The sequence below is a fragment of the Rattus norvegicus genome, chromosome 8 (assembly GCF_036323735.1).
Source record: "Rattus norvegicus strain BN/NHsdMcwi chromosome 8, GRCr8, whole genome shotgun sequence".
NCBI lineage: Eukaryota > Metazoa > Chordata > Mammalia > Rodentia > Muridae > Rattus > Rattus norvegicus.
In genome coordinates, this window is record NC_086026.1 from 111,693,041 (window position 1) to 111,720,864 (window position 27,824).

The window sequence follows — 27,824 nt, forward strand, 5'->3', positions numbered from 1 at the left end:
ACTCTTGCCTCCTCTCCTTCCTTGACACGCCCTCCACTTGGTGTCAATAAAAGGGTCCTCTTAGCTTCCTCCTACCTCTAAGGCCATTCCTCTGTCTCATCCTTCTGTGTCTGACCCTTTAGTACAGAGACATACAGCCAAGCCAACAATGTGATTTGTGGAGGGGAACAAGCTTTGTGTATGCAGGGATCCTAGACTGGTCATCTCGTCGGCTTTGCATGAAGTCTCAGTTCAAGTGGACTGCTTCCCCTGGTTGCCCACAGTACTTCTAGCAGTAATTGGCCCTGTCCAGGAAGAGAAGCCTTTGCTAGGTCCTAACTCATTGATCTGGGGACTGCTAGCTTCATCACGGATCAAGGCATGGCACTTATGCCTGGTAGTGCCACCTGCAAATGCAGGAGTCGGGGGTGGGATCTGGAAATGAGAGCCCTGGGGAGTGGACACTGAGAGCACCACTGGTGTGCTGACCACCTGAGGAACTCTTAGGATTCAGTGAGGCCCTGTTGCACTGAAAGTCCCCTCTGGATGCTACTTTACCAAACACAGGAAGTCAAGGACAGGTGAAGAAGCCTAGGGCTACCTTGCTCTACCTGACTTCTCTCCTTGTATGGAAAGAAGAACCTACTCATCCCTCTGTACTCTCCTTTTATCTCAGGACCCAGAGCCAACCAACCACTGTGAGGACATGGGAGCATCTTCTCTATCCCCTCTACCCCACTGTAGTCCAGCATTTCTGACCCGCCCCCTTCACTCCTCTCAATGGGCTCTGGGAATCGAGCATTTTAATCTGATGCTTTGGATACACCTAAGGCACCTGAAGGAGCCTCTCCCAGGCCTTTCTCCCAGCAATTCTATCAGCAGGGTGTCCCTTTCACTCTATTGCCCAGATCTCTCCATCTCCTGGAAGATTAATAACCAAGGACCCTCTGACTGAGCTGAGTTCTAATACGCCCCAGCTCATCCTGACACTCTCTACTCGGCCATGTTCAATGCATAGACTTGTGCTTCATGTCTTTTCATGACCAACCCTTTATGGAACCAGATGGCTCTTCCACTTGGAGCAGCTTCCCAAGCCCCCCATGCCATACCTGGCAAACTTCTGTTCGCTCCCTTAAATCCAGCTCACATGAACCTTCTTCATTTAGATTTCTTGTCCCTTCCAGTTCCTCATTCATAGCTCTGTATCACATGAGTCTATTGGTCTCTCCAGTGTCACAGAGAAAAGATGCATCCTAATTCATCCATGAACATGATTGGTTTTCACAGGAGACCACAAGCATCGCAAAGCTGTTCATCATAGCTACAGGGTCTATCCAGGTACGTGTACACAGACCAAACGGATGAAGAATGTGTTTCTATGGAAAGCTCCAGGTGAAAGACAGCCTCGGCCCTTCTGACTGCCAGCCCCTTCTTCATGCCCATGGCCTCTTTGCAGCCTGTGGGCACTGCTGATCTCTGATGTGCTATAAAGGCATTAATTTTAATGTCCCTTTTCTGACACATCTATGGCTCGCGTTGCCTGGGAACTAGCTGTCTGGATGGACTGGGTCAAGAGATGCTCTATACCACACATAAGGGAGCATCTCAGGTCTAAGACCCTGTGGTGCTGCTTTCTGGATAGGCAGTGTACCCCATATTCACTCTGTGCACTGCTATCCACATGTATGCTTCTAGGAAAGCCCTACACCTCCCAGCCACCTTGTGGAAGCTGGACATCTTCTGCAGGACTGAGGGATGCTGGTGCAATACTCACCCCAGAGGCAGGGTTGGCCGTCCATCCCAACTCTGCAGTGGCAGTCCTTGTGTCCATCAATGTTTCTGCAAATCAGAAAGAGAACAGAGTGTGAAGCTATGTGTGATAGTAGCTGGTACCAGAAATAGTCTTGGGTAACTTCACAATCAGGCTCCTTTGTGATAACCAAGATACAGTGAGGGGACAGAATCTGCTGAGACCCATGGTAGATCTCATGTTCTTCTCTCCAGGACACCCCGGTTGCCTATGCCTTAACCCATCTTGACACTCACATCCTATTGCCCATATCCAGCATCTACCCACATTGTATTACTCAACCCAAGGGCTTTCTTGGGGCCATGCTGACCCAGTAACCAAACTACAAGCCTTTCTCTAGCCTTACTGAGCTCTCTGTGTGTTCTCTTCCTCTGTTCCTAACTGCTTCTCTAGCCTCAGTTTTCTTCCCACAAATTCCCCTGCCTTCTCCAAGGTGTCCCTGTCCCTGTTGATGTCCTTAAAAGTTCTCAGACACCAACTGCTCACCTAAATAGTGGCATTCCCACAAGTCTCTTTGCCCCTGGGCCAGACATATGCCCAACCTCTCCCCTAGTACCTTGACAGAGACTTAGAAAATTTGACAAAGGGCAAATCCAAAACAAGAATGTAGTTTCAACCCTAGCATCAGTCCAGACAAACATTTCTTTATCTCCTGTTGGTCTTCTAAACCTACTGCTCCTAGATCATTCTGTCCCTGCCTCCAGATAATGGCTGATCCATTGTCATCAAAAGTAAAAACTATTGTCTTTAATTATATAGGACTGCTTTTTCTGGCTGTTTCGAAGATCAGAGTTTTAAGAAAAACTCATATTTTGAGACTATTATAGTTTTTCCTTGGTTATTATTTGGTTGGTATTTGGGGGAAGGAGACTTTCTTGAGCTAGGGTCTTGTGCTGTTGTCCAAGTTGGCCTTGAACTCACAATCCTCCCTGCTCCAGCTCTCAAGTGCTGGTAGAGCATGCTTGTATCACCAAAGCCAGCTTCATTCTTTCTCACTGCTAAGCACAATGCTGTTTTATGGATGCACTTGAATTTTTACATACGTTTATTCTCTTCCATATTGGGGCTATTGAATGAGAGTAGGAGAATTCTGCTCATTCCAAACCTTCAACATTGCATACTTTGCAGACTGTGTCTTCTTCATGGCTCAATAGTATTCCATCCTCCCTCTCCCTCTCCCTCTCCCTCTCCCTCTCCCTCTCCTTCCCTCCCCCTCTGTGTCACACTTTTCAACTCCATTAATCTATCAGTGAGTATGTTGATTAATCCTATATTTTAACTATTGTGAACAATGCTGGAATAAACATAGCATTCATGCTTCTCTTTGACGAAATGATTCCATCCCTCTTTTAATACATACTCAGACATGGGATTGCTAAACAGTATGGTAATCATCGTTTGGTTGTTTTGAGTGCCACCCCTTCTATTTCCCAGAGTGATCTTACTCAATTACATTTCCACCAGCAGAAACAAAGAATAGTGCTTTCCTTTCCTTTCTCACCAGTGTCTGCTCTTTGTCTTCGCCGTGGCAGCCATTCTAAATGCGATGATAATTCAGTGTGGTTTTGATCTGCATTTCCCTGAGGATCAATGAAGCTGAGCACATGTGTGTATGAGTTATGAGTCTCCACATGTATGTGGATGCATTGTGTACACATGTGTGCATGTGTGTGCTATGTGTATGTATGCGTGCATATGTGTGTGTGTCTGTGCATGTGTGTGTTTGTGTGTGTGTGTGTGTGTGTGTGTGTGTGTGTGTGAGAGAGAGAGAGAGAGAGAGAGAGAGAGAGAGAGAGATTCAAACTCCTCCTCATGCTTGTGTGGTAAATCATTTACCCACTGAGCCATCTCTCCAACTGCCATACTTTTCACATGTGCTGTTGTTAATTTTGGTATCTTGACGTGAGATATGTTTATTCATTATGTCTGCTTATTATTAACTAGACTTTGTTGGGGGTAAGTTGGTTGAGTTCCTTAGACATTTTGGATATCAAGCATCCATTAAAGAATAATTTGTGAGTATTTTCCCCACTCTGTAAGTTCTTTCTCTCTACTCTATTGTTTCCCTTGCTGTGTGGAGACTTCTTCGTTGGACAGAATTCCATTTGTCTATTTTTGCCTTTGTTTCCTCTACTTTTGGTGCTTTCTTCTCATATATAAAAATATCTTTGGCTATGTCAAGGCATTGAAATATTTCCTCCAGGAGTTTCACGGTTTCAGGGCTTTTATATTAATTTCAATTGGTTTTCATACACTCTGAGATGTGGGGATCTAGCTTCATTCTTCTGCATATATATGCCCAGCTTCGTCAGATCCACTTATTGAAGACACTGTCCTTTCTTCAACAGGTGCTCTTTAAACATCTGTCAAAGGATAGCTGGCTTAATAAATGGTTTACTCTTTCAGGGTTTTCCTTTCTATCCCATTGGTCTGCATCTGTCTTATACTATGCTGTTTTGATCACAAAAGCTTTGTGGTGTGTTTTAAAGACAATCATTGTTGAGAACAAAAAGGCAGATACATGTAGTTAGTATGATAAAAGTTGTATTTTATTATGCTGAGGGTCCCCACACAAGGTTCACACTCTATATTCCTAACTATTATCCTAAGGCTGTCTCCTCAAGGCTGCTCACTTGTTCAGTGTATCTGGGATGAAGGTGAGGCCCAGTCTCTAACAGGAGTCTTTGAGAATCTCCAGTTACAGGGCAGATTAAGGTGGTGTGTCTCTAGATGTGCATAGTACAGCACTGTACTTGGTCTCTGCTTATATACTATCCAGTGGGCATCATAAGGTTCTAGGACTGTGTCTGGTTATCTTGAGTGAGTGATGTCCCTGAGTCCTGGTTATCAGGCACAGCCTTGGGTGTAGTGGGGAATCCCAACGAAACTATTTTCACATGTCTAAAGGCCGTTTTTACTATGCTCATTAGATGCATTATGAGGCCACCCACTTCGTTCTTTTTGTACAACATTGCTTTAGGTGTCCTGAATCTTGTGTCTTTCTGTATGAATTTTGCAATTGTCTTTTCTAGCTCTGTAAAGAACGTCACTGATATTTTGAGGAAAAAAGTATAGTTATACTGAGTTTGTGAATTGCTTTGAGTAGAATGGGCGTTTTGACAAAGGCGTCAATGTCTGAACAGGAGTTGTCTTCCAACTCCATGTGATGCCAAGATTTCTATAATGCTTTTGGGAATAGCAGTCTAGTGATGCTGTGAATGTCATCAGTTTTGCTTGGCTGGCGACATCTTTTTTTTTTCTTTCCTTCACTTCCAAAGGTTAGTATTGCTGGGTATAATATTCTTGAGTGGCAGACCTTTCATCTTTCTGAACATTGAATGTACCATATCATTTTCTCTTAGCCTATAAGGTTTCTGCAAAGGGAACTCTGCTGTCCGTCTGCCACAGCGAGTGGGGAGAGGTCCTCTTAAATGTGATCTGGAACTTCTCACTGTTTTTGGAATTCTGTCCTGTAATTTTTGTAGTTTGAGTCAGAGCACCATGGAGAAGACCTTTGTAGCTCAAATCTATTTGGGATCTTTTGGGCTTCCTGGATCTGGATGTCCATATCTCTCCCAGGGTTAAGGACATTTCCTACTGTAATTGAACACCTTCCATCCCTTCACTTTCTTGAACACTGATAATTCCAAAAATAACTAGACAACGGGGCTCAAAAAGTCCTAACTCTCAAGGCACCCCTAACTCCCTTTTTTCTGACATGGGATGCTTCAAAAGACTCGGCTTCCAGTTCAGAAATCCTTTCTTCTTCTTCTTCTTCTTCTTCTTCTTCTTCTTCTTCTTCTTCTTCTTCTTCTTCTTCTTCTTCTTCTTCTTCTTCTTCTTCTTCTTCTTCTTCTTCCTCCTCTTCTTCTTCTTCTTCTTCTTCTTCTTCTTTTTCTTCTTCTTCTTCTTCTTCTTTTTCTTCTTCTTCTTCTTCTTCTTCTTCTTCCTCCTCTTCTTCTTCTTCTTCTTCTTCTTCTTCTTTTTCTTCTTCTTCTTCTTCTTCTTTTTCTTCTTCTTCTTCTTCTTCTTCTTCCTCCTCCTCCTCCTCCTCCTCCTCCTCCTCTTCTTCTTCCTCCTCCTCCTCCTCCTCCTCCTCCTCTTCTTCCTCCTCCTCCTCCTCCTCCTCCTCCTCCTCCTCCTCCTCCTCTTCTTCTTCTTCTTCTTCTTCTTCTTCTTCTTCTTCTTCTTCTTCTTCTTCTGAAATTCCTTCTTCTTACTGACATAGTTTATCGGTGGGGCTCTTAACTCTGTCTTATATTCGATTTGCCAAGTTCTTCTGCTTCAGCCTTTGTTTGATTCTTCCCCACAGTCTCTGTCCCTCCACTGTAGTCCTCATTCACATTGTGAGTTGATTTCTTAAAATTCCACTGACTTATCTGTTAGTATTCTCTTATATCTCAGTGAGGATCTGGAATCGTTACTCCGAATCACACGTCAGCATCTTATCCCTTTCCTTTTCTTCAGGGTCTTTTGCTAGAGACTAGTGTACTCCTTGGGAGGCATTGTGCTGCTGTGCTTCTTGATATTTACTGCATCTCTGCATCGATGTTTGCACATCCCAAAGATTATGTGTCTCCTTCAATTGAAGGGCAACCTTCATAGGAACATCTTTCAGCTGAAGATGTTTCTTAGTGCAGTCGTCTGGTAGACTGAGTTGGATTTACTTCCAGGTAAGTGCCACAATACAGTCGCTATATAGATTCTTTGGCTAGAATCAATAGCTTTTAAAATGGTGTATGTGACAATGGGGCCCATCTGATTTCGGAGGGTGTGGGAGCAGGGACAGTCTAGCAGCCACGTGGAGGTAGTGATTGGTGCATAGAGCAGTCAACAACTACACAGGTACTCTGGGGATGAGAATGGTAATCCCAGGCATGCAAAATAAGTGATTGATTCCTTAGGCCCTGCTGGGATGAACATCTCTGTCACTGGTATTCTCCTATAATGGCATTGGTATCTAGGAACACAGAAACGATGGGGAAATGTGTCCCTAAACACTATTGCGTCATTAGCATTGGTAGCAGAGCTCCATTGAGAGGCATGTCCTCAGAAAACCACAAGAGGCAGTAGTGGTGTATGCTGGTAACAGTAGTGAATGGGCAGGCTGGGAGGCATGAGGTCGACAGACCCAGTTCCCAGAAAGCAAGGGCTTTGTTTCCTGGGGTCTTAGGACTGGCACCACATGCTGTGTTGAAACACATGTCCTTGTTGTGAAGGGCACTGCATGGTTTTGGGTGCTGCAGACACAGTTGTACTGCTGGGTCTAGTTGGGGTCGTGAAGCTCTCATGCTTGTGCGAATTTGGAAGGATGTTTGTGAGGCACTCAGGATGAGCATAGGCAGAAGTTTATGCCCCGCCATGGTGAAAGGCAGGTGAATCCCTCTATTCTGAAGAGGGTACTGCTTGAATCACTCTAGTAGCCAATGGAGAAGGGGAGGAGGAGGGGCGAGAAGGGGGAGGAGGAGGATAACGTAGGCTCCTTCTCTGAGAAGCACTGTGATGCAAACTCCAGGCAGCAACCTCTACTTGGCCCAGCCTTCCATGACTATGGAACACCTTTGCCCCTAAATTTCAGCTATCTCTGAAAATGGGGTTCTGTTGGGGCTGTTCTATTGACAATTCCCCCCACCCAACAGTCATCTCCCTAACAGGGGTAGAGGGTTCTGGTTCCTGCTGTTCTTTGACCCTCTCTGGGCAGTCATCCCAGCTCTCTCTGTCTCCCAGGGCTTCTTCTATCTCAGCTTCCACTTCTCTGTGGTTCCTAGTAGGGGAGACAAGCACTCTCCACTCCTCGCCAGCCACTCTGGGGTCTCCTCAGAGTTCTTTCTATGTCCCAGAATTGGGTCCTTTTTCAGGTACATACTTTGTAAATATTTACTCACGTTTGGGCGCTTGCCTTCTGTCTTCTCAAGAGCACAAGTTTTTGGTTTTGACAAAGCCCAACCCATCAAGTTTGTCTTTCATACTCCACTACCCTATTTGAGGATTTATTGCCCAGCCCAAAGATTCAAAGCTTTTTCACCAAATACTTTGATTCTTTTTGAGTTAAAGCTTTTGGTATATTACAGAAGTGATGAATCAATGGATATATATATCCGTGTGTATATATATTTCACTATTTGTTACTCAGGTTGGCCCAGAAGGAGGAGCTCAAGTAATCCTCCTGCCTCAGCCTTCTGAGTAGCTGAGATGACAGGTGTGTGGCCTAGCATCCCACTTTAATGATGTCTTTGACAATCCACACATGCTGGTGGAGGTGTCTTCTGCATGCAGATTCCCCAGGGTACATACATATCAACAGAACATCACAGCACAACTCAGCTACAGAGATACAGAGCTCACAGGGGTGGGTAGATACAGATGATACTTTTATTCCTGCTGGTCTCCCAGTGCCTCCCCTACCCCACACGAACAGTCATTGCATATTCACTGCTTTGGGGGAAAGATATGAAGGCAGAAACTAAAGGTTTAAGGAGAAACTGGAGGTGAAGTAGACAAATGAAATGGAGAGAGTCGATGATGACTGTCTCATCACTGAGAGGCTGCAGTGGCAAAGGGCTTACTACACAAGCAAGAAGCCTGAGATCAGATTCTCAAAAGCTATGTAAAAGCAGGTCACATGTCTGTAACCTCAGCACTGGGGAGGCATCAACTGGAGGATCCTGGTGACTTGCTGGCCAGCCTGTCTAGCCAAAAGGGTAAAGCCCCATGATCAGTAAGAAACGATGTCTCCATAAGGTGAACAGCAGTAGAAGACACAGAACATAGACCTCTGGCCTTCACACATGTGTCCACGTTCTACACACACACACACACACACACACACACACACACACACTATATATATATATATAGATAGATAGATAGATAGATAGATAGATAGATAGATATAGATATAGATATAGATATAGATATAGATATATATATATAGAGAGAGAAGTCATTGATATACTCTCCTCATTGGTCAGTGCTACTCCAGAAAGCTGCCTACACCAGATCCCAAGACAGAGTTCCAGACACAGGGCCCTGGGCATCCTTGATCCCTGCATGTAAACACCACAAGCAGTGGCCTTGACTGCTAATGGCCACTAGAGGAGCCTTCAAGAAGAAACTGGAAGGCCTGAGCAAGTCTAATGAAGGACCATCAAGAAGTATCTTCGTGGACCATAAAGAAGGGCCGAGACAGTCACTAGGAGCCTGTGCAGAACACACACCATAGGGATTTCTGTAGGACCAGGACCCACAGACCCACAGAGAGCCTCCCCTGCAACTTGTATCATGCCTGGAGCACAGCTGGCCTCTCTGCCCATGGTGGATTCGAGGACGCACCTTTGGAAGCTGCCTGGGAGAGGGAAAAGCTACATTTTCTCACCCTCTTTGGGCTTTAGTTAGGGTTGAGCCTGGTGCTATCACAAGCAAGACCGCCAGAGCATCTTGAGTTTGTTTTCCCCCACCAACTGCCGACAGCTGGGGTCCTTTCGAGGAGCAAGCTTCCCCTTTCTCCTCACCTCCACTTCACAGCACTAATAACGCTCATAATGACACACCACATTTACATAATACACTTCTCAGAAGGTACTCCAGGAGCCCCTGTAGAAGCTCATCTCCATGATCATTAAAATATCTCTGCCAGGTGGGGTTTGAGGCAGGAACAAACGTATCCATACGACAGAACAGGAAACCATGGCGCAGAGAGGGATGCTGCTTTCTGAAAAGTTACACAGCTTCCCACCCTGACGTGGATGTCCGCAAATCTCAGCTCAAGTCCCATCAGGGAGATCTGGAAGCTTCCTGATTGAGCAGCTCTGGGACTGAGGGAGGAGTCGGGTGGTGCTTTCTCCTGGGGTCACGAAGCCACAAAAGCCCCAAGAATGCACATCGTTACCAACGACAGAATTTCACTGAAGAAGTGCTGAGCTGGCTGGGAACAATGGTGGCAGAGGAAATGGACTCCAGAATCAAAACTGAGAACTGGGGTTTCATTTCCAAACCTTCCAGGGACTCCTTTGTTCTGTTAATTCCATAAATACAACCTCTGTCTCCATAACGGTCATAGGCACCCGCTTTAGACTGTAATTGATTCTGCTTATAAATTGTGTTTTCCGTGCAGTCTATTGGACAGAAGTTGCAGCAAGTGACATCCATCTCCTCACATCCTGTCCAGCATGGAGAAAGAAGACCACTGCCACAGGAACCACCCCCTCCCTCTGTGCGATTAAGGTTAGTTGCTCTTCTGGACTGGGGAGCTCCTGATTACGGCTTTCTGCTTTGGTGTCGGGGGCTGGGGAGGGGGGGTTGCTGAATAAAAGTGATTTGGGGAGGTTTACATCTCCCTGGAGAGGAAGCGAGCATTCATTTGCATTTACAAAGCATATTGAGAGTTCTGGCAGAAAGTTATGGTGGAAGCACAATTAAATATTTACCGTCACTTCTGCTCTCAAACAGTGGCACGGGGACTAGACCAGCTGGAAGGGCATGTGTTGCTGTCAGATCCAAAGATGCCGGCAGGGGACAGGGCTCTGGGACCCATGCCCGTCACCTAGGCTCCGCCCCTCTGGGAGCTCATTATAATGTGGAAAAAAATACTGGGTTTGGGAAGACGGGTCCAGGACCCAGCTTTCACCCACCATCATCTTCTCTGAAAGATGGGATCTCAGAGGTAAGATAATGGGTAAAGGGGAGGCAAAGCAAGCGTTATCACTGCTGTGGTAACTTGACCATTCCCAGCTTATGTTCTTGGTCTATGGGGACAATCCGAAGCACTGGTACCTACAGGTAACGTATTTCTAGGAAGATAAAGACACATTTCCATCCCGACCCCACCCCCACCCCCACCCCCACTGCCTCTTTCCTTGCACTATTGAAAGAGGAGGAGTCAGTGATGGACGTTGAGGATACAGGGCTGGATGAGGATGTGTGTGCTGGATGAGCTCATGGACAGGAAGTAGTGATCCCGGCTCCCTGTTCTGACTGCACACTAGAGAGCCCAAGGCAATGTGCAAGGGTTTTCTGCACAGGGGCATGAGTGTGTCTGTCTCAGTGAGCATGGCTGATCTCCTTGACTAGGGGAAGGCAGCTTTGGAGAAGGGAAAATAAAGTGACCATTTGCTATCCCAGCAGCCCTTTCAGCAGGAACTGGGGAGTGTGGCTTTCAGAGCAACACTGGGAGAGGCGAAGGCAGACTGAAGGAAACCAAGTGGGATTCTCCTCAAAGGACAGCAGGCCAAAGTGGGAGGCAGAAGGGGAGCTCTGGCAAGAGCAAGACTGACCGGCAGGAAGGAAGATAGAAGACAGATTCGATGAGGAGGCTGGCAGAATGAACCCTTTACCTCAGGGGACATTTTCCTTTAAGGATTTCAGAACAGGAACCTCATGGCCCACCCATCAACCAGTGGGCCGTGCATGGGGGTCTAGGTGGTGAGACCACATCTAGGCTGCCTCTGTGGGGAGAAAAGGGCAGCTGCTGCCTGGCTCTACCAGCAGTTTCTCTTTCTGTCTCCATTGGCATCTGTGGATATATTGATATTTGAAGGGGAATTAGATACCTGTCGTGATAAAAGAGAGATAAATAAGCTCTCTTTGTTCAGGCCAGCCATTCTTTTTTGGAGAGACAGAGATTAGACATTCAGTTGATTTACAATGTCCTTCCATGGTGGTAACAATACACACAGGCATAGAAGAATGAGGGAACAGTAGCTTCCAGTTGTTTCGGAGGCAATGCCTGATGTGTATTTGACAAGACAAGCTCACTAAGCATGCAGCAGTGCTACCATGCAGTCCTTTCCTGACAGCCCACGAAAGTCCTGAACCTGAGAGGCAGCGCATGGTGTGCTTCAGGAAACAGGCTCCTGTCCCCTGGACTCAAGAACCTGAAAGTCTTGCCCTATGGCAGACATGGCTTAAGCAGCCCTAATTCTCCTTTGCAATGAGTCATAGGAGGAGAATGTGAAACTGTGGCAAAGTGGGGTTCAAGGATCCTTGTACAAAAGTTTTTGAGGAACATGTGGGGGTGGGGCCAAGCGCAGACTCCAGAAATAAAGTAAGAGCAGCCAGACAAGGCAGCCCCTAGGGAGCTTGCAGCCAATCAGGAAACAGAAACTAACCCAACATTCATGCAAGTAAATCTTTAATTCTATCCTCCGTGAATGACAGGAAGGCAGTATGCAGGTACACTTGTGAACAATGAATTAAAAAAGGATAGAGTCACGGGTAAGCACACCAAAGCTGTCACAGGCAGCTGGCATTTGTGCCTTTCCATTCCCAGCTCTTGGCTCTTGAAAGCACAGGGACATGGACGATGACAAGGACAACAATAACCTCCCCCCCGCCTCTCACACTCACACACACACACACACACACACACACACACACACACACACACACATGCGTGCATGGTACCCACACAGGTGCACATGCTCACATACACAGCCCTGAGGCTAACCGGTGCTGGCAGTTATGAGGGGGCTCTGCAACTCCAGTGTGTGCTAGGGGTCATGAGTGAGCACAGCTAAGCTTTCTGCCTTTCCCAGGGTCTCCATGCTACCCCAGACCCAGGCCTGCACACTGGGCATGCCAGCCTCAACCCTACACACTGGGCAAGCCAGACTTTTTAACTCCTGGATGGCACGTGCCCTCCAAATGTTCTGTAGTCCCCTGGATCCTCAGCTCCTGAAACAGGGTCTTATCACCAAAGGTAACCAAACCTGACTTCCTAGCATGTTCAAGCCTCCCTGCAGTAGTACAGACTAGCCCTGTTTCTCCGTATTGGCTCAAAATGAACCAGGGAAGAGGCTTTGTTGGATCTGAGTTTGGGGATAGGGTTGGGTGATAGTCAACTGTTAAGTGTACCTCACCAGCCAGGAACTTAACAGGGGCTGTATTCTGGCTGGTCTGGAGCCTGGGCCAAGTAAAGCTGCAGAAGGCTGGAGTAAGAACATTCTCCAAGTAACTTTCTGTGTCCCACCTCCATCCATGGGCCCATCCCATGTAAATCTCTGAGTTCGTTCTCCTTGTCTTACTCCTCTTCCTCCACACTAAGTCCCTCCAAACTTTCCTATCACCCTTCCATAGCACCTGTGTTTTTGATAGCTCAGAGGTATTTGTATGTGTATAATATATATGTACATGTTTGTGAGGGTGGGGAGGAGTGTGCACACCCATGTATGCAGGCACATGTACAGGTCAAAGATGTCTTATTGAGCCAGGAGCTCAGCGACTTAGCTAGGGTAGCTGACCATTGAGCTTCAGAGATCCACTTGTCTCTGATTTCCGAGTAATAATTACAAATGCATCCCACCACGGGGTCTGGGTTTTTATGTGGGTGCCCAAGATCTTGGTTCTTGTACACCACGCAACTTGTCTACGGTTGAGACCATGACATAATACATCAGCCCAGTGTTGAACGTGTGAATGTAAACCCCCAAACATATATCAGGAAACCGCTGGTGTACCCCAAAGATGCAGTACAAGGGATGCTTCAACCAGCAAGCATACTGGTGCAGGGACAGAGTGACAAGAAGCACGCTCTGCTGGGATAGGCACACTCCTTACACTTAGGACCCCAGTGTCGTTGTGTTGTCTTGCAATACTAAAATTCAGAAACACGGACTTCACATTATCTTCTAGAAACACCTCTTTCACTGCACCTTCCCTCCCTACTTTGTGAATTCCAGACTCTCGGTTGATTGGACATTGTTACTAATGTCTGTCCTTCCAAGACCCCTCTGATCCAGAGACACCTTCCTCCAAATGGATCCCCCAAAGCAAACCCTTGCCCCACTTCCTGTTATTCCTGGGATGGCCTCTTGGTTCTCGCCAGCCACTGAAACAGTGGGTCTTGAAGTTTGTCCTGGCTCTGCCCATGGAGGTCCACTTTTCCCTGAGTAACTCTCACTTCCTCAACGGCCGGTTTGAGTCACTGTGTTTGAGCACCAAGAGAGGAGGGTAGGGCTGTGACTCTGGCTCTGAGTTTCATGTCATGCCTGCTTCCTCCACCATAAGCAGTCAATAAACCCTACAGACACAGGTTCAATTCCCAGCAGTGAGCAGACCACAACCCAGCGAGGTGCCAAGGCCTCCTCTCCAACAGAGCACGGCACCCCTTCCCCCCAGGCCAATAGGACCATGCCCAGAAAGAAGGTATCAAGTGCACTCATTTGGCTAACACTTATTAGCTAGCTTTGCCAAGTGTAAACCTTAGGCAAATGGAGGCTATTATTATGTATGTCTCCATTGATTGATGGGCCGCAGTGGCCAGCAAGGAAGAGAAACAAGCTTGAGTAAACTGAATGAGCCAATCCAACCCATCTGTTGAATGACTGACACACTGAATGAGTCTGAACAGGCATTCAAATTGGAAATACAAACTGTGAAATTTGCTCTTTTAAAGGACATACAGATCTGCACAATCCTCCCCACAACGCCTTTCTCCTTCTGTCTCTTTTATGTTCCAAGGTACAATTCATTATGGTAAATAAAAGAAGCCACGACTTACATGGGTCACAGCACAGTGACTCAAGGGTTGGGGTAAGCTCCAGATCTAGCACTGGTTCACACAGAGGCTCAGGAATAAGCAGGGCCTTGGTATAGTCCTGATGTTCCTCCCACCAAGAGCCCTTCCAACCAGGAACCTAGAGAAACGGACTCATGCCAGGGCACAAGGTTGAGGTAGGATTCTAGAGAGTGTCAAAATGCCTTGGAAGGGCTCTGTACTCTGCCCAGCCCACCCTTGGACATGACGTGTGACTGACAAGGATCTGCTTCCTCTCTGGCTCAGAGGGTCTCTTATGGTTCCAAGTTCTGGTATGTAAGAAACATAGCAGGCAATTAAAGGGACCTCTGCCCCAGGGTGACCTCTGCATCCAAAGTCACATGTATGACTGGACCCCATGGGGGTGTGAGGGTGTGCAAACTAGTAATGAAGCAGGAGCTTCACTAGTAAGTTGTGGAGCTCACTAGAAAAGGTTTGCTAGAAATAGCATTTCTAACAACACACCACTACCCAAGTGATTTAAAACAACAAAAAGGTATCGTCTCCCAGTTCTGGAGACCAGAATTCTTACAGTAAACTGTACAGAGAGCCACACTTCCTCTAAAAACTATAAGGCAGAGGCATTCCTTGCCCTCTCTGGTGGTTCCTGGTACCCTTGGTTAACTACACAACTCCAGACCGCCTTCAGCCTGGGCATCTCTCCTTTTGTTTAAGATGGACATTTTATAAGAACACGCTATTCAGGACATAGAGGAATGCACCCAACACTGGTATGAATCGATCCTAACTAAAAGCCGCCAAAACCCAACAAACACCCTGTTCCTTGCTGAACTGCCACACTGCCAGGAACAGGAGGTTAGGATTTTAACATCTCTCCTTTCCCCCCTGGGAAACATAAATCAACTCATAACTAGAGGTAATATGAAAATATGATTGTTAGGTGTCTCTCATCCAATACTTGGGTCCCACGCAGATGTAAATGAGGCTAGGTATCTCCTTCAAAGTCTACCATACTAGCAAGCAAAGAATACTTGCTCTCCGTCTGTTCCGTCAGACCCTCTCCATCTCACTCTATCCTTAGGAATAACTTTTTAGGCTGCATCAATGGGGCACTCCCTCACCAGGGAAGTATGGGGGACTGACAGTCCACGTGTGCATCCCCAGCTCCTCTTCCATAACTGCTTCAAGTAGTGACCCTCTCCAGCAGCTGTGCTCCAGTAACATGGCTCCCTGGCCTTGCTCATTAAGCCTTCAGATGGGGAAAGCCCAGAACTGTTGCTAACATCCATGGGGCACACCATCTTTGTTGTCTTTAACTCGAAGCCAACCCTTATAAAAATTTGTTATGTGATTTTATACAGGGAAGAGATGAACAAATATCTGTTCCCCAGATACATCGTAAGCGATGATAGACCAAAGTCTAGTTTGTTGAAGCAGTGACTGCACTGGGGTTAATTACAGGAGTTTGGGTGAGGGGTTACTTATGGAAACACAATGGAACCAAAGACAGTTGCATCTCTGAGAAGCAGACCTGGGGAGTTCCTGAGTCGGGTAAGCTGCATGGCTACCACCACCCCCAAGAGGGAAAATACCTACACATCACCACCATTACTATCCCCTTAGTCACCTCTTTAGACTTTAATATTTATTTTTCCAACCACTTGGGACTTCAATAGGTAGCCCCTGTTAGGTAGTAACCACATCTTGGGTCCCCTCTTCATCTAGTCCTTCAGCTCTCTATGCAAGAGGACAGCCACATGAGAGCATCTTGACCATATTAGATTCAAAGCCAATAGAGCTTTGAGCCTTAGTGCTAACATTATCTACTTGTATCACCTCAAGTAAGTTACTCAGTTACTAAAATTCATGTTTAATCACCTACTCAGTGAAGATCACACTACAACAATATCTGCTTCACAATTGAAGAGAGTCAAGGAAAAGGATACCAAGAACTTGGACAGTTCTCTGGAAAGTTCTAGATGGTCTACAAAGAGCAGTTGTGTTAGAGCGCGTGACTTGGAACGAGGAGCAAAGTCTCTCCATGGCCCACATTTCTTTAGCTTAACTAGGGAGACCTGACCATTTTCTGAATCTCTGACTCAAGTGCTCATTCTAAAGGGTAGGCATGGGCTCTACCTATCCCTATCTCCAAACCCACTTCAGTAGGCATAGTTGGTTGAGAAAGCACATTCAGTCATTCAGTCACACTTTTACATCCTCAGCCACTCTAATTCAGACATAATGTTTGTTGTGGCCTTCACCACCCCCATACACTGCACATGGCAGGTTCTGGGATGAGGTTACAGCCATGCAACAGCCATTCCTGATAGCTACTCTCAAAACCAAGGTAACCCTGTGTAGCCTCACATGGGTCTGAAGCAGTGCAGAAGTCCACCAAGAAGGAGTCCAAAAGGCCGTATAATCTATACTCCAACCTATGACATCCAGTGAGGCTTAGGAAGAACACTGGGTCTTTCGGGTTCCAGACACTGTTTGCCATCTAGGAGAATGGCCATACTACAATCATAGCAGCCCCAACATTGCCCTGCTCTGCGCCCTACCTATTCATCCTCTTCTTGAAGGGGGCTCCTTAGGCAAGCGAGCAGGAGCTATCTGTGGCCTCCCACAGATATTTGGCCGATAATTGAGGCCGTCAATGCCAGAGTCCTCTTAGGTAGAGTCCCAGTGCAGGGCGAAGCCATAGAAGACTGTTCTCTTGAAAGGCTGTAACCCAGGATTCTATGCAGCCTTCTTCCATGCCCAGGCAGGGCCTGCTCATCAGGTGTGCCCCCCTCCACAGGTGTCTGGCTCTCCTTCCTGTGGCCTGCTCACCCATAGCACAACTTCCCACCTCCATGAGATTTGTAGATGCAGGAGGGACAGCCCTGTGAATGCAAGAATTGATAGCGTCTCTCCTGCAAAGAATGCCAGAGTGAGCTCAAGCAAAAGAAGATGGAAAGGCAGCTCTTTGGGGCACAAATATCTCAAAGGTCCATGGTCCTCCAGTCTTTTTTTATTTCTACCTTAGCTCCCTTCCCAACTTGTTCTCTGTATTCTCTTCTCTAAGAGGATCAGACACCCTCTCAAATTCAGGTGCATCTTTCTAGTTCAAGTGTTGCAGCCAGAGAACCACACAATGGGTCTTTAGGCCTTTCTAGCATCAAACACCTGGCCATCGCATGTCATTAGGCACAGGCATGGCAGGCCTTGGCAGCCTGGATACCCACACACAGTCCCAGACATCGGGTGCATTGAACCAGCTTTACAGCCAAGCTTCTTTCCAGAAGATTGCTTCAGGTCATACCCCTCTGCCCAATCCAGTCACCATGGGTATAAAGAGAAAACAGAGCCCTAGGGATTTGAGGCCAGGGGACATTATCCAAATGAATATCCAGCAAGTTGATTGAGTAGACTTGGCCAAAAGCCCACAGCTGTTTGTTTACCTACTGACATTTTTGTGAGGAGTGTCAAAAATCCATTAAAACGTAGGAACCTGGTATTTTCCAGTCTTCTGGTCCCGTGAGTTCAAAAGAGAGATGGACTCTGTTTACCCCAGCCACCCTGACAGACCCGTGAGTTTGTTCTAGAAGACTATGCATAATCAGTTTGCTGTTCCTGCCCCTCCTGGGTTCAGTAGGGGAATGGCTCTCACTCCACTCAGGATGCAGTCACGCAGTGGGGATCCATCACCTCAGGGAAGACTGGGAAGGAGAGTCCGCATGCGCATGCAAAATAATTCTCTGAGGCCCTAATGAAGGCAGCAATGGATGGTGGCCTGGACTCGTTAATCAGCAGCAACACACTGCTGCTGTCTGCCTCTCCCTGCCCTCAGCCCTGAGTGATCTGTGGTTCAGTAGCCCTCAGATGGTACTGACTCTGGGCTGCATCCTGGAGCCCCTGTTCACACTAGCAGCAGCAGTCATGGGGGGGGAGCAGGGGGGAGCCTTAAGCTGGAGTCTTGTGAGTGAGGTAGCTGAATGACATTCAGTCAGAAGGAAACACAGGCGGAACATATCCCACACACCACTGTGGAGATCCCAGGAGCCATGAGAGTCAACACAGCCACTCAGAGCTGTTCTTGCCAGGTAGCTGACACTGGCCCTTGATTCTCCCTTAGTGCTTACTGTTACCAGCACTCCCACTCCACCCCTGTTACCCCACAGTACTCTCCTCGAAGACAGTATGACCTGTTTGTTTCACTGTCCCCTCCACTTCAAAGCCTCAACCACCCCATCTTCAGACTCTCAGGCTGACCCAACCAATCCCTCTAAAGTCCAATCATTGCCTCTTTCTTCCTCTGGGCAGCCTGCCTGAATACTCAGCCTTAGCCTTCTCGGCTCTGGAGATATAGCCCACGCCACTATAGCTGTGTCCCACATCACACTCTGCATGGTCTCCTGCTCGAGTTGCAGAAAGACTTGAAGATGATGTCAGGGTCTGTAAGCACCTCCCCCACACACATACACTGGCCCTCTACACCTTCATACCCTGTACCCTCCAGTAATGACCAGTCTAGCAATAGATCCCTGATACAGGAACCACACCCACAGGCTCAAAAGCCCCAGGGTTTGCAGAGTCATCATTGTTCAAGGAGCTCTCCACGAGTCTCGAGCCATGATGGCATCCCATTTCAAACCTCTGTAGTCTTGCTGTGCAGTCTACGTGCCCGTCCCTCTGCTGCTCCTCACAGTTCCCTGGTCCGTAGGGTTAGATCTGAAAGACTTGTAATGACCTAACTGTCCAAGTTCTAGCCCTGTCCTTTGTATATTCCACGCAATCATTGTCACCAATACAGGAGTTTGAAGGGAAGTGGTGATAGGATTAAAGGGCTGCCATTAGCAGAACCCTGGGCAAAACCAATGGAGCAGGGCCCAACTTTGGCTATGAGATTATGGTTCTGGCTTGCTGTGCATTCTAGGAGCTTGTAAGAGCAGGTCCCCAGGGATTCCCACAACTGTCCTTTGCGAGTCTGCAGTGCCTCAACCTCAGGAAGGGACCTTTGGCCAATCTGCCTCTCCTTGTCATGGAAAGCATGTCTAGTCCTTCCTGTCAATCACACTCCCAAAGCCTTTCTATTATCACCAAGATCTCTGGCAAAAAGGACTGGAAAGACTTCTGTTTGTGTTTCCTGATTGATGTCATTGACCGGCTCCTGGCATCCGGCATTTCCTGAGCTCCCACATGGTCGCAGTGCCATAAACGTCCTTCCCACGAGGCTCACAAATCTCTAACAGTGCTCACCTTTGTACAAAAATGTCCCCAGAGGAATTTAAAGGTCCCAGAAAACACTCTAACTAGCCTTGGGGTATCCTACAGATTTCCACAGCTGGGCACAGGCAGGCCACAGAGTCCTCTTGCCCTCCTGCTCTAGTCTAGCTGGGGACATTAGGTGTGCCCCCTGGAGGAGCAAGAGGGCGTCAGGTGAAGTCCCAGCCCACAGCCCAGAGCCTACTGTAGTAGTCCCCACAGTGGCTTGCAGCTAGGGCATGAACAAATCCCATATCTATGTCACAATCAGGACGCCCTGGCGTTAGTATTGCACTCGTAAGTCCACTAGATATCGTGTGAAATCGTCATTGAGCAAGTAGATAAAGAAAAATTGGGGAAGCTCTCTGCATCTTGATTTGTCAGAGGAATGGAATGAGAAATCACTTGGCCATGCTCAACATCCTTCTGCCCAATATCCTCAAGGGCTGACAGGTGGGGTTGCCCTTCTATGCTGGGATTGGCAGTTTACACCTAAAAGGCAGCTCCTGGGCTCTCGACAGTAGATGAGAAGGGCCACCAGGCTGGCTCCTGACTCTTTCACACCGCAGACTTGAGAGAAGTGTTTGCCCATGAAGGCAGGCTTTGGGAAGAAAAACATCTACGAGCCTGTGTGTCCTAAACAGAAAAAAAAAGAGACAAGAAACAAAAAACAAACAAACAAACAAACAAACAAAAAAAAAAAAAAACATGAAGTCCAGTGGATCTGTGTATCTTCCGGAAGGCACGGCTCCTCTCCCATTTCTGCTCCTTTTCTGTCACTTCAGGTCCTAGCTTTCGTACTCCAGAATGTCCCACAGTATAAAGGCCCGCAGTGGCCCAGCTGGCCCCTCTGCCCTAAGCTTGAAGCTCGCACAGCACCTTCAATAGCTCATCCCTCCACCATCGCTTGTATAAGATGACCCTCTCAGCAAACACTGTCTGGCTGGTTGGTCCCAGATGCCTAAAGTCTGCTTTCATGGGATTCCCTTTCCTTGGACCCGAGAAAGAGCCTACTCCATACCCTCCATTCCATGACAACCTTTGGATCAAAGGGGCCAGTAGCTCTTGAAATCTCTTCCTGCCCTCCACCACCCTGTGGTTCCCACTACTGTCTTCTGGTGGAGCAGAACCCCCTGTGAGCTCAACAAGCTATCCATGGTCCCAGCAGCTGGAGGAGGGAGCCTGCCACTTTCCTGATGGGCACATTCTACTTCTGTTGACGAATCTCAGGGCAACTGTAACTACTTAGGGATGCCCATGGCACGAGTGCCTTTTATCTCCCTGTGTGGTGCCTTACAGATTTCACTGTGTGTCCCACTCTCTCTCCAGGTCAAACACCTATCCCAAGAACTGGTCCACAGGACATGGAAGTCTTTCCAAGTCTGTCCTCTTAGTGCTGTTGGTCCCAGTATCTTTCCCCAGACCCTTTGTCTCCTCCTCCCTTTCCTTCCTCGCTCCTTTTTTCCCACTCCTCCCTCTTTTCTGTTTATCCCGCCTTTGCTGCATAACAGGGTGCTTCAGATGAATGGTGTTTTCAGGCCTGGCCAGAAATACATCCGGCCTTTCCCAGCCCCGCCCCTATCCTCATGGTACTGGGGGCGGTCTGTGGAAAGCCTGGTCAGACAATGGGCCAATGGGTTCACTTCAGAGCTCACAAAAGCCCCATTGCCCCCTGAGCAGCTCAGAATGACAGGCATAGGGAACAAATCCCCTTCCTGTCAGGCTGCCTGCGTGGGATCTTACAGAGCCATGGGGCCTCTAGGCAGCTAGGCTGGATCCCTGGGCACTGAGCCCAAGGCAGCCAAGAGAAAGAGGCAACCCTCCTGTCAGCCAAAGCCCCAGGGTGGTGGGGGTGGGTGGGAGATGCAGCATAGACAGCAGAAGCTTGGAAAAGCCCACACTGTGCACTCACCATGGATGGTAGGACCATCATGGCCAAGACCTTGACTCCACATACAGAAGGCCCCACACTAAGACTCTGAGAGAACAGATTTACTGACAGGAGGGTGGGGCTCGCAGCTCACTGTTGCACAGGTTTTCAAGTCCAGGCACTAGATCCAGACAAGAGTCTGTTTCTAGATGACGATGTCAGAGATGGAGTGAAGAAGTCAAAGAAGAGGCTGCTCCCCTGGCCAGAGCTTCTCAACCACCAGTGTCCCACTACTTACTTGGAAAGCTGTTGGCTGCTAGCTACCAAGAGACCTTGGGTTTAAGGGCAGTGGTAACAGGTCAGAAGCGTGGAGAAGACAGGCCACGTTCTAGCAGGGTAGAGGGTACTGTGCAGATGCAGAAAAGAGTTGTTCAATTAGACCTCTTTCCTGGTCTAGTCAACTGGTGACGTCTACCACAGACATGGCCTGGGATTTGCATGAATTTTTAAATCGGTTTAGACGAACAAGCCTTCCCCTGTCTTGTAAGATGTCTGGTCTCTTTTCTTTTACTTAATTTCTCTCAGCAGTACTAGCAGGCCTTCCTGGGAAGGAAGGGCTCTCCTTCCCCATACTTTCCAGAGAACCACTCCACTGTATGCATTGTCAAGCAATCTTGACGAGGCAGAAAACGGTGAAGTGACTGTGTCCCCCCGACCTGACCCGTGGCAGGTGCCTGTGAGTTAAGTTCACACCTCAGCAAAAATGACATGTACTCTCTCTCCACAACACACAAAGCTTTGGTGCTACATCTCGGAATTGCCAGCGACAACTGAGCTATGTTTTCTTTATGCTTCACCGAACACCTTCTGCCTGCCCAGCCTTCCTTTAGAAGAAAAAAGACGATAAAAAGTTGTATGCACCAGCAGAAGCAAACACGCACACCTGCTTCTTCTACTACCCGCACCCCCTGCTTAGCCAGCCATGGTACAACTAAGATAGAGCTCTGGGGTAGGATGTAACAAACACAAGCTCTCACGTCGGCTGTGAGATTCTGGACTGCTTACACAACCTCCCTGAACCCGGAGCTTCTCATCTGTAACATGGATACAATGTAGTGTGCTTCCCAAGGTTCTGTGCGGAGGGAATGAGACACTTTGGGGGAAGTGTTTCTAGGGCATTCCACCTCTGTATCAACCGTTTGTCAATGCGATCTATTTTGTTTACATAGTTGAATAAAAATTATGGTGTGCTTTTTTTTTTTGAAGAGGCCCCTATCTAGCCCTTAGTGTATGCAACATCCGTACAAGCAACAGTGCATCTTCAGATGACTGTTAAGAGATAACCAGTGGTCTTACTACTAGAGATCCCACCATACAGAGGAGATAGAATAGTAATTTTTTGAATGGGGACTCATCTAGACTGCTAGGGAAATAGTGCCAGTTCTAGATGAGTCCATCAACCCAGCCCAGTGACACACACACACACACACACACACACACACACACACACACACACGGCCCCACTGAACCACTGGATGCTATAAAGCATGCTTATAGAGTCTACCTTGTGGCTGACAAACTTTGTATCTTGGGCTTTAGGAATTGTAACATCTCCCCTGTAACTAACTGAACTCTCTTACTGCTGTTGCAGCCAGTACACAGGACAGCCTATGGCACTGGCTTAGATAAATGTGCTAAAAGAATATGATTGATGGTATTTCATTTTTTCCTTGTAAATTTTTGATTAACTAATTCATTATTTTGTTGTACAATAACCCAATACCCTTAGAGCTATCATCGTACTCATAAACTTCCACAGAAGTCTTTGTGACCTCCAGAAAGTCCCCAACCAGGACCCTAGGGATACTCAATGAATAAAAACAGAATTAAACACATTTCATATTCACAAGCCATCTGAGCAAAGTGTGCCCACAGAAGATGACTGGCCTAATTTTGGCCTATAATGTTGGCCTCTTGGGCTAACTGATTTCAGCTAGGTTCAAAAGGAGCTTGAGTCCTTCCTGACGGGTATAAAGGACAGCAAGAGAAACACGCCAAATCCAAGCCTCATTTGCCACTAATGAACTTGCAGAGGAATGCGTGTAATTAGCGTGGGTATCAGCTGGGGGTCTGTAGACTCGACACATCAATGGAAACGCATCACTGTGGGAGAGCTCAGAAGGGCCGGGAACCCTGGGCTCTGATGTGATGGGAACCACCAATCAGAGGCCTGATGAAGGATATCTGTGAAGAGAGAATGCACCATAGGAAAACCAGGTGGCTGAGGAGGGATCAGTGAACGGACAACGCAGACTTCAGAAGGGAAGCAGGTGACAAGATGCTTAGTCAAGACAGGTCAAGGACTGCCTGAGAGTCACAGGGGAAATGGTAAGGATCTGACTGGCTAGTGTAGTCCAGAAACACTGGAGAACAGTTAGAGGTGGGGTGGGGGGTGCTGAATCATCAGCCCATATAACACATGCTAAAGCATGGCCAAGATTGAAGGCAGTAGTGGGGGGAGGGGGCGGACGGAACTTCTGAATGAAACTATAATTACATATACTTCCAATGCTGGGGAGCAAGGACCAATGAAAGGAGTTGAGTTTTGCCTACAGAAGAATACTTCTAAGATCTCATTTCCCGTACTTATGAATGTGGCTTTATTCAGAAACAGGTTTTTGATATCTAATTAGTGGTCTTGAGAGATATAATGAAAGATTTTGAGAGGTCATCTTAAGATTCAGGGTAGACACACATTTCAATCCCTGGAGAGAGAGCTTTGATTCAGAGGGAAGACATGAGTGGACAAGGGCAGATAGTGAATGGTCACTGTCGACCTGGTTGTACCTACAGTCACTGGGGAAACACAACTCTGAGTGTGTCCATGACAGCATTTCCGGAAAGGTTTAACCAGACTGAATAAAAAGGACCCTGCAAGTTGACCACCACCATGGATCACTGGCTGTTGATGCCACTGTGCCTTCCCTGCCATGACAGGTTATGCTCTTAAACAGTGGTCCAAACAAACCCCTCCTCAAAAAAAAAAAAAAAAAAAAAAGTGTCTGTGGTGTCTGTGTACCATATGTGTGTAATGCTCATGGGGACCAGAAGAGGGCATCAGATCCCCTTGGCCTGGAGTTAGAGACAATTGTGAACTGCCATGTGGACACTGGAGATTGAGCCCAGCTTCTGGTAAAATCACCAATGTTCTTAACCACTGAGCCATCTTTCCAGCCCTCAGCCCTTCCTTTTTAAAGTTGGGTTTTCAGGTGTTTTGTCATAGAAGAAATAAAACGAATAAATGAATATACCTGGGATTGGAGTTACACATTCCCAGGGTCGCGAAAGAAAGAAAGAAAAGACAGACAGAAAGACAGACAGACAAAAGAAAGAGAGGAAGAAAGAAAGAAAAGACAGACAGAAAGACAGACAGACAAAAGAAAGAGAGGAAGAAAGAAAGAAAGAAAGAAAGAAAGAAAGAAAGAAAGAAAGAAAGAAAGAAAGACAAGCCCCACCCTGGCAACACCTTCATTTTCACTTTTTACTTTTGGCTACTAGAATAGTGACACAACAAAATTGTGCTGTTTTAAGCTCACAGATCTGTGGACATTTTCTTTTTTTTTTTTTTTTTTTTTTGGTTCTTTTTTTTTTTTTTTTTTTTTTCCGGAGCTGGGGACCGAACCCAGGGCCTTGCGCTTCCTAGGTAAGCGCTCTACCACTGAGCTAAATCCCCAGCCCCCGGACATTTTCTTTCTTTGTAAAGAGCATCTCTTGGGACATCTTACATTGGGAACAACACTCCCTTGCTATGGTCACAGATCAACCACTGCATTCCCCACCCCTAATCAAACTGTGTTCTCTACTTGCTCTGTGGCTGAATTGGCACAAATGGTTTGAAGCACCTGAGGTGGTTTCTGGGCATGGCGATGTACTCAGGGACAGGCAGGTAAATGTCTAAGCCACTGCGTCTGAAGGCTGTAGTGTTTGCTGACTGGGCATGCCAGATGCTGGTTTCAGGAGTATCTGGTTTCAGGAGCGCCAGAGCAGAGGAGTGAGGAAGTTCAGTGAGGACTAAGTCCAGCTGTCAATGTTCTGGAAAGGTTCTGGGAAAACCATAACCCCAGGGTTTCTATGTGCCCTGAAAAAGTGTTTCATCACCTTAGACTTCACAGGACTCTTCGAAGATAACTAGTACAGCCCACCAAGACCCTGCAGAGAAGAACAGAATGGAAAAGCCTGAGGTAGCCACAGAAGGAAGGTTTGCAATGCCTTAAATTATAGGAGGGACTTGGGAGTGGCAAGGGTGGGGTGGGGAGTGGGGGGGGGGGAGGAATGGAAGGCCTGAGGGTATGTCTCCCTAACAGTGATCTGTAGGAAAAGAATGTGTTTAAGGGAATAACATTTGTGTGGTCCAATTAGTTAAGAGCTAATTAACACAAGTAAACCAGTGTTTTAATGCACAGTTCTTCAGAGAGGAGCGGGGAGGGAGGCGGGACAGAGAAGCTGAGATGTGAAGTTTCTGAGACCAAGAACAATTTTCAAGAGCTTTCACCAGCCAAATGTCCTGGCTGTCAAGGAAAGGGTCAGGCTACAGACAGTGTTCAGTGTGGCCCCAGCATGACCAGACTGCTGGGGGCTAGTAGGACAAAGCCAGCCTTGGACCATTCTGATTTGTTCCCATGTTGCTTAGAAAATGGCTATGAGAGAAAAGGCTGGTATGTCCTCCTGCCACTCTATCGCCCATGAAGCCACCCGAGCTGCTGCAGCCTTTGATCCTCCTGTTTCATTAGCCTTCCAGACCTCCGTCCCTATGCACACAACTTATCCAGCAGGCATTCTCCACAGATGTGCCTGACTGATGAATGAATCTTGTCATCTTCTAATATACCTGGGGGCGGAGGAGGTCGAGTGTGGAGGTAAGAGGCAAGTGGTGGCTGCAGCGGACAGAATCCACCATCAGCCAGGAAGCTGGGGGGCCTGTGCCCTCATGGGTATAAGATCTCAGCTTTGTGGAATCTCCTGGGGCTCCTTCATGCAGTACTCCCGATGCCCCTGATGGCTGTCAGCCTTCCTCCACCTGCAACCTAGGAGATCAGGAAAAAAAGGCTCTCCACTGTGACAGAGGGAGGTACTGATGCAGCCATTGAAGGGAGGCTGGCTCTTGTAAGAGCTAAGTACCACCCAGCTGGCTGCAATCTCCTTGTAGCCTGAGAGGCTGTGGTAAACAATGCTGGGGGTGGCAGATGTGCCCCCTGCTTCTATTTTTCAGATTCGCCTTCCGAAGAGATCCTTTGTCTCTCAAGATGCAGCCTGACCTGGGACCCAGCACTCTGCCATCTGTGCAAGAACTCTTCCCCCATAGGCCTCTGGTTAAGAGAAAGAGATAGGCTAGACTGACCCAAACAAGAACGTATTTGCCAAACCCAGACCTCTTTCACTAAAGGAGCTTGAACAAGTTTCATAAACACTATAGTTAGCTGCTTTGACACAACCTGAAAAGTTTGTTTTGCCTACATCACAGTCAGACTTTCTTCCCTGACTCTGGAGTCAGCTACAGAATGGACTTCCTCCCTCATTCATACTTTGAATCGTAAGGCTTCAAAACCTTGGTTTGGTTGCAAAGTCTCTTTACCGACATCCTCATAGAATATCTCCCTCACTTGTGAACTTTCTCCCACTCAGAGACACCCAGCCTAGCTCAGCAGGTACAAAGACCTAATAACTGCAGGCCTTCCTCCTCCCGCCCTGGAGTTCACCTGCCGCAGCCCCTCCCAGCCTGTGGGCCACAGCAGCTCTGGCCCAGGCTGACCTCCGCCCACAGCAGCCCCTAATACAGGCACTGAGCTAGCAGCGGCTTTCTTTCACGAGCTGCCTCAGTGAGATGAAAGGGCCTGTGTCCCTTAAACAGAAGAGAATATTTTAAACAGGGAATTAACAGCAAATTAAACTGGTTTCATTGTGCTCATTCATGCGCAAAATGAGTGTGGGAGTTAAATGGAGAAAAACCAAACAGACCATGAGTTGTGATAATCAGAGGGCAGAATCCAGTTCCCAAAAGAAAATGATCCCTCAGAGGAGGAAAGTGCTGCATGGAGTGGGCTCTCTGTGTGTCAAGAGCACTCCTGTCTTGCCCACCCAAAGCCAGCACCCTTGCTGGGCTGGATGGTGCAAAGGGCCTGGGCTATTACCTACTGTAAAAACTGCTGCTGTGTTCGGGAATAGCTGTGCACTGCCATCCCATGTTCAGACAAAACCATTAGAGCAACAACTAATGAGGTCCACGACCCTCATAGACCTTTCCCTTCCCAGGCACAGTCGGCTACAGTGGAATCTCCATAAAACTGCCCAGCCCATGAAGTCGAAGGGTGCCCATCGGTTCCTAGTTCATCTGGTCCTGGGCTTAGCAGCCACAAAATAAAAATTGG

At 47.5% G+C, this 27,824-nt stretch overlaps 1 protein-coding gene across 1 annotated transcript in view; it reads right to left on the reverse strand.

The window, feature by feature from the left end:
- Ephb1 (Eph receptor B1) overlaps positions 1-27,824 on the reverse strand; it is a 437,328-nt gene that overhangs the window by 306,609 nt on the left and 102,895 nt on the right. The window contains exon 2 of the mRNA NM_001104528.1: positions 1,754-1,818. Within this exon, the coding sequence (NP_001097998.1) occupies positions 1,754-1,818 (65 nt within the window). The remainder of the gene's footprint in view (positions 1-1,753; positions 1,819-27,824) is intronic.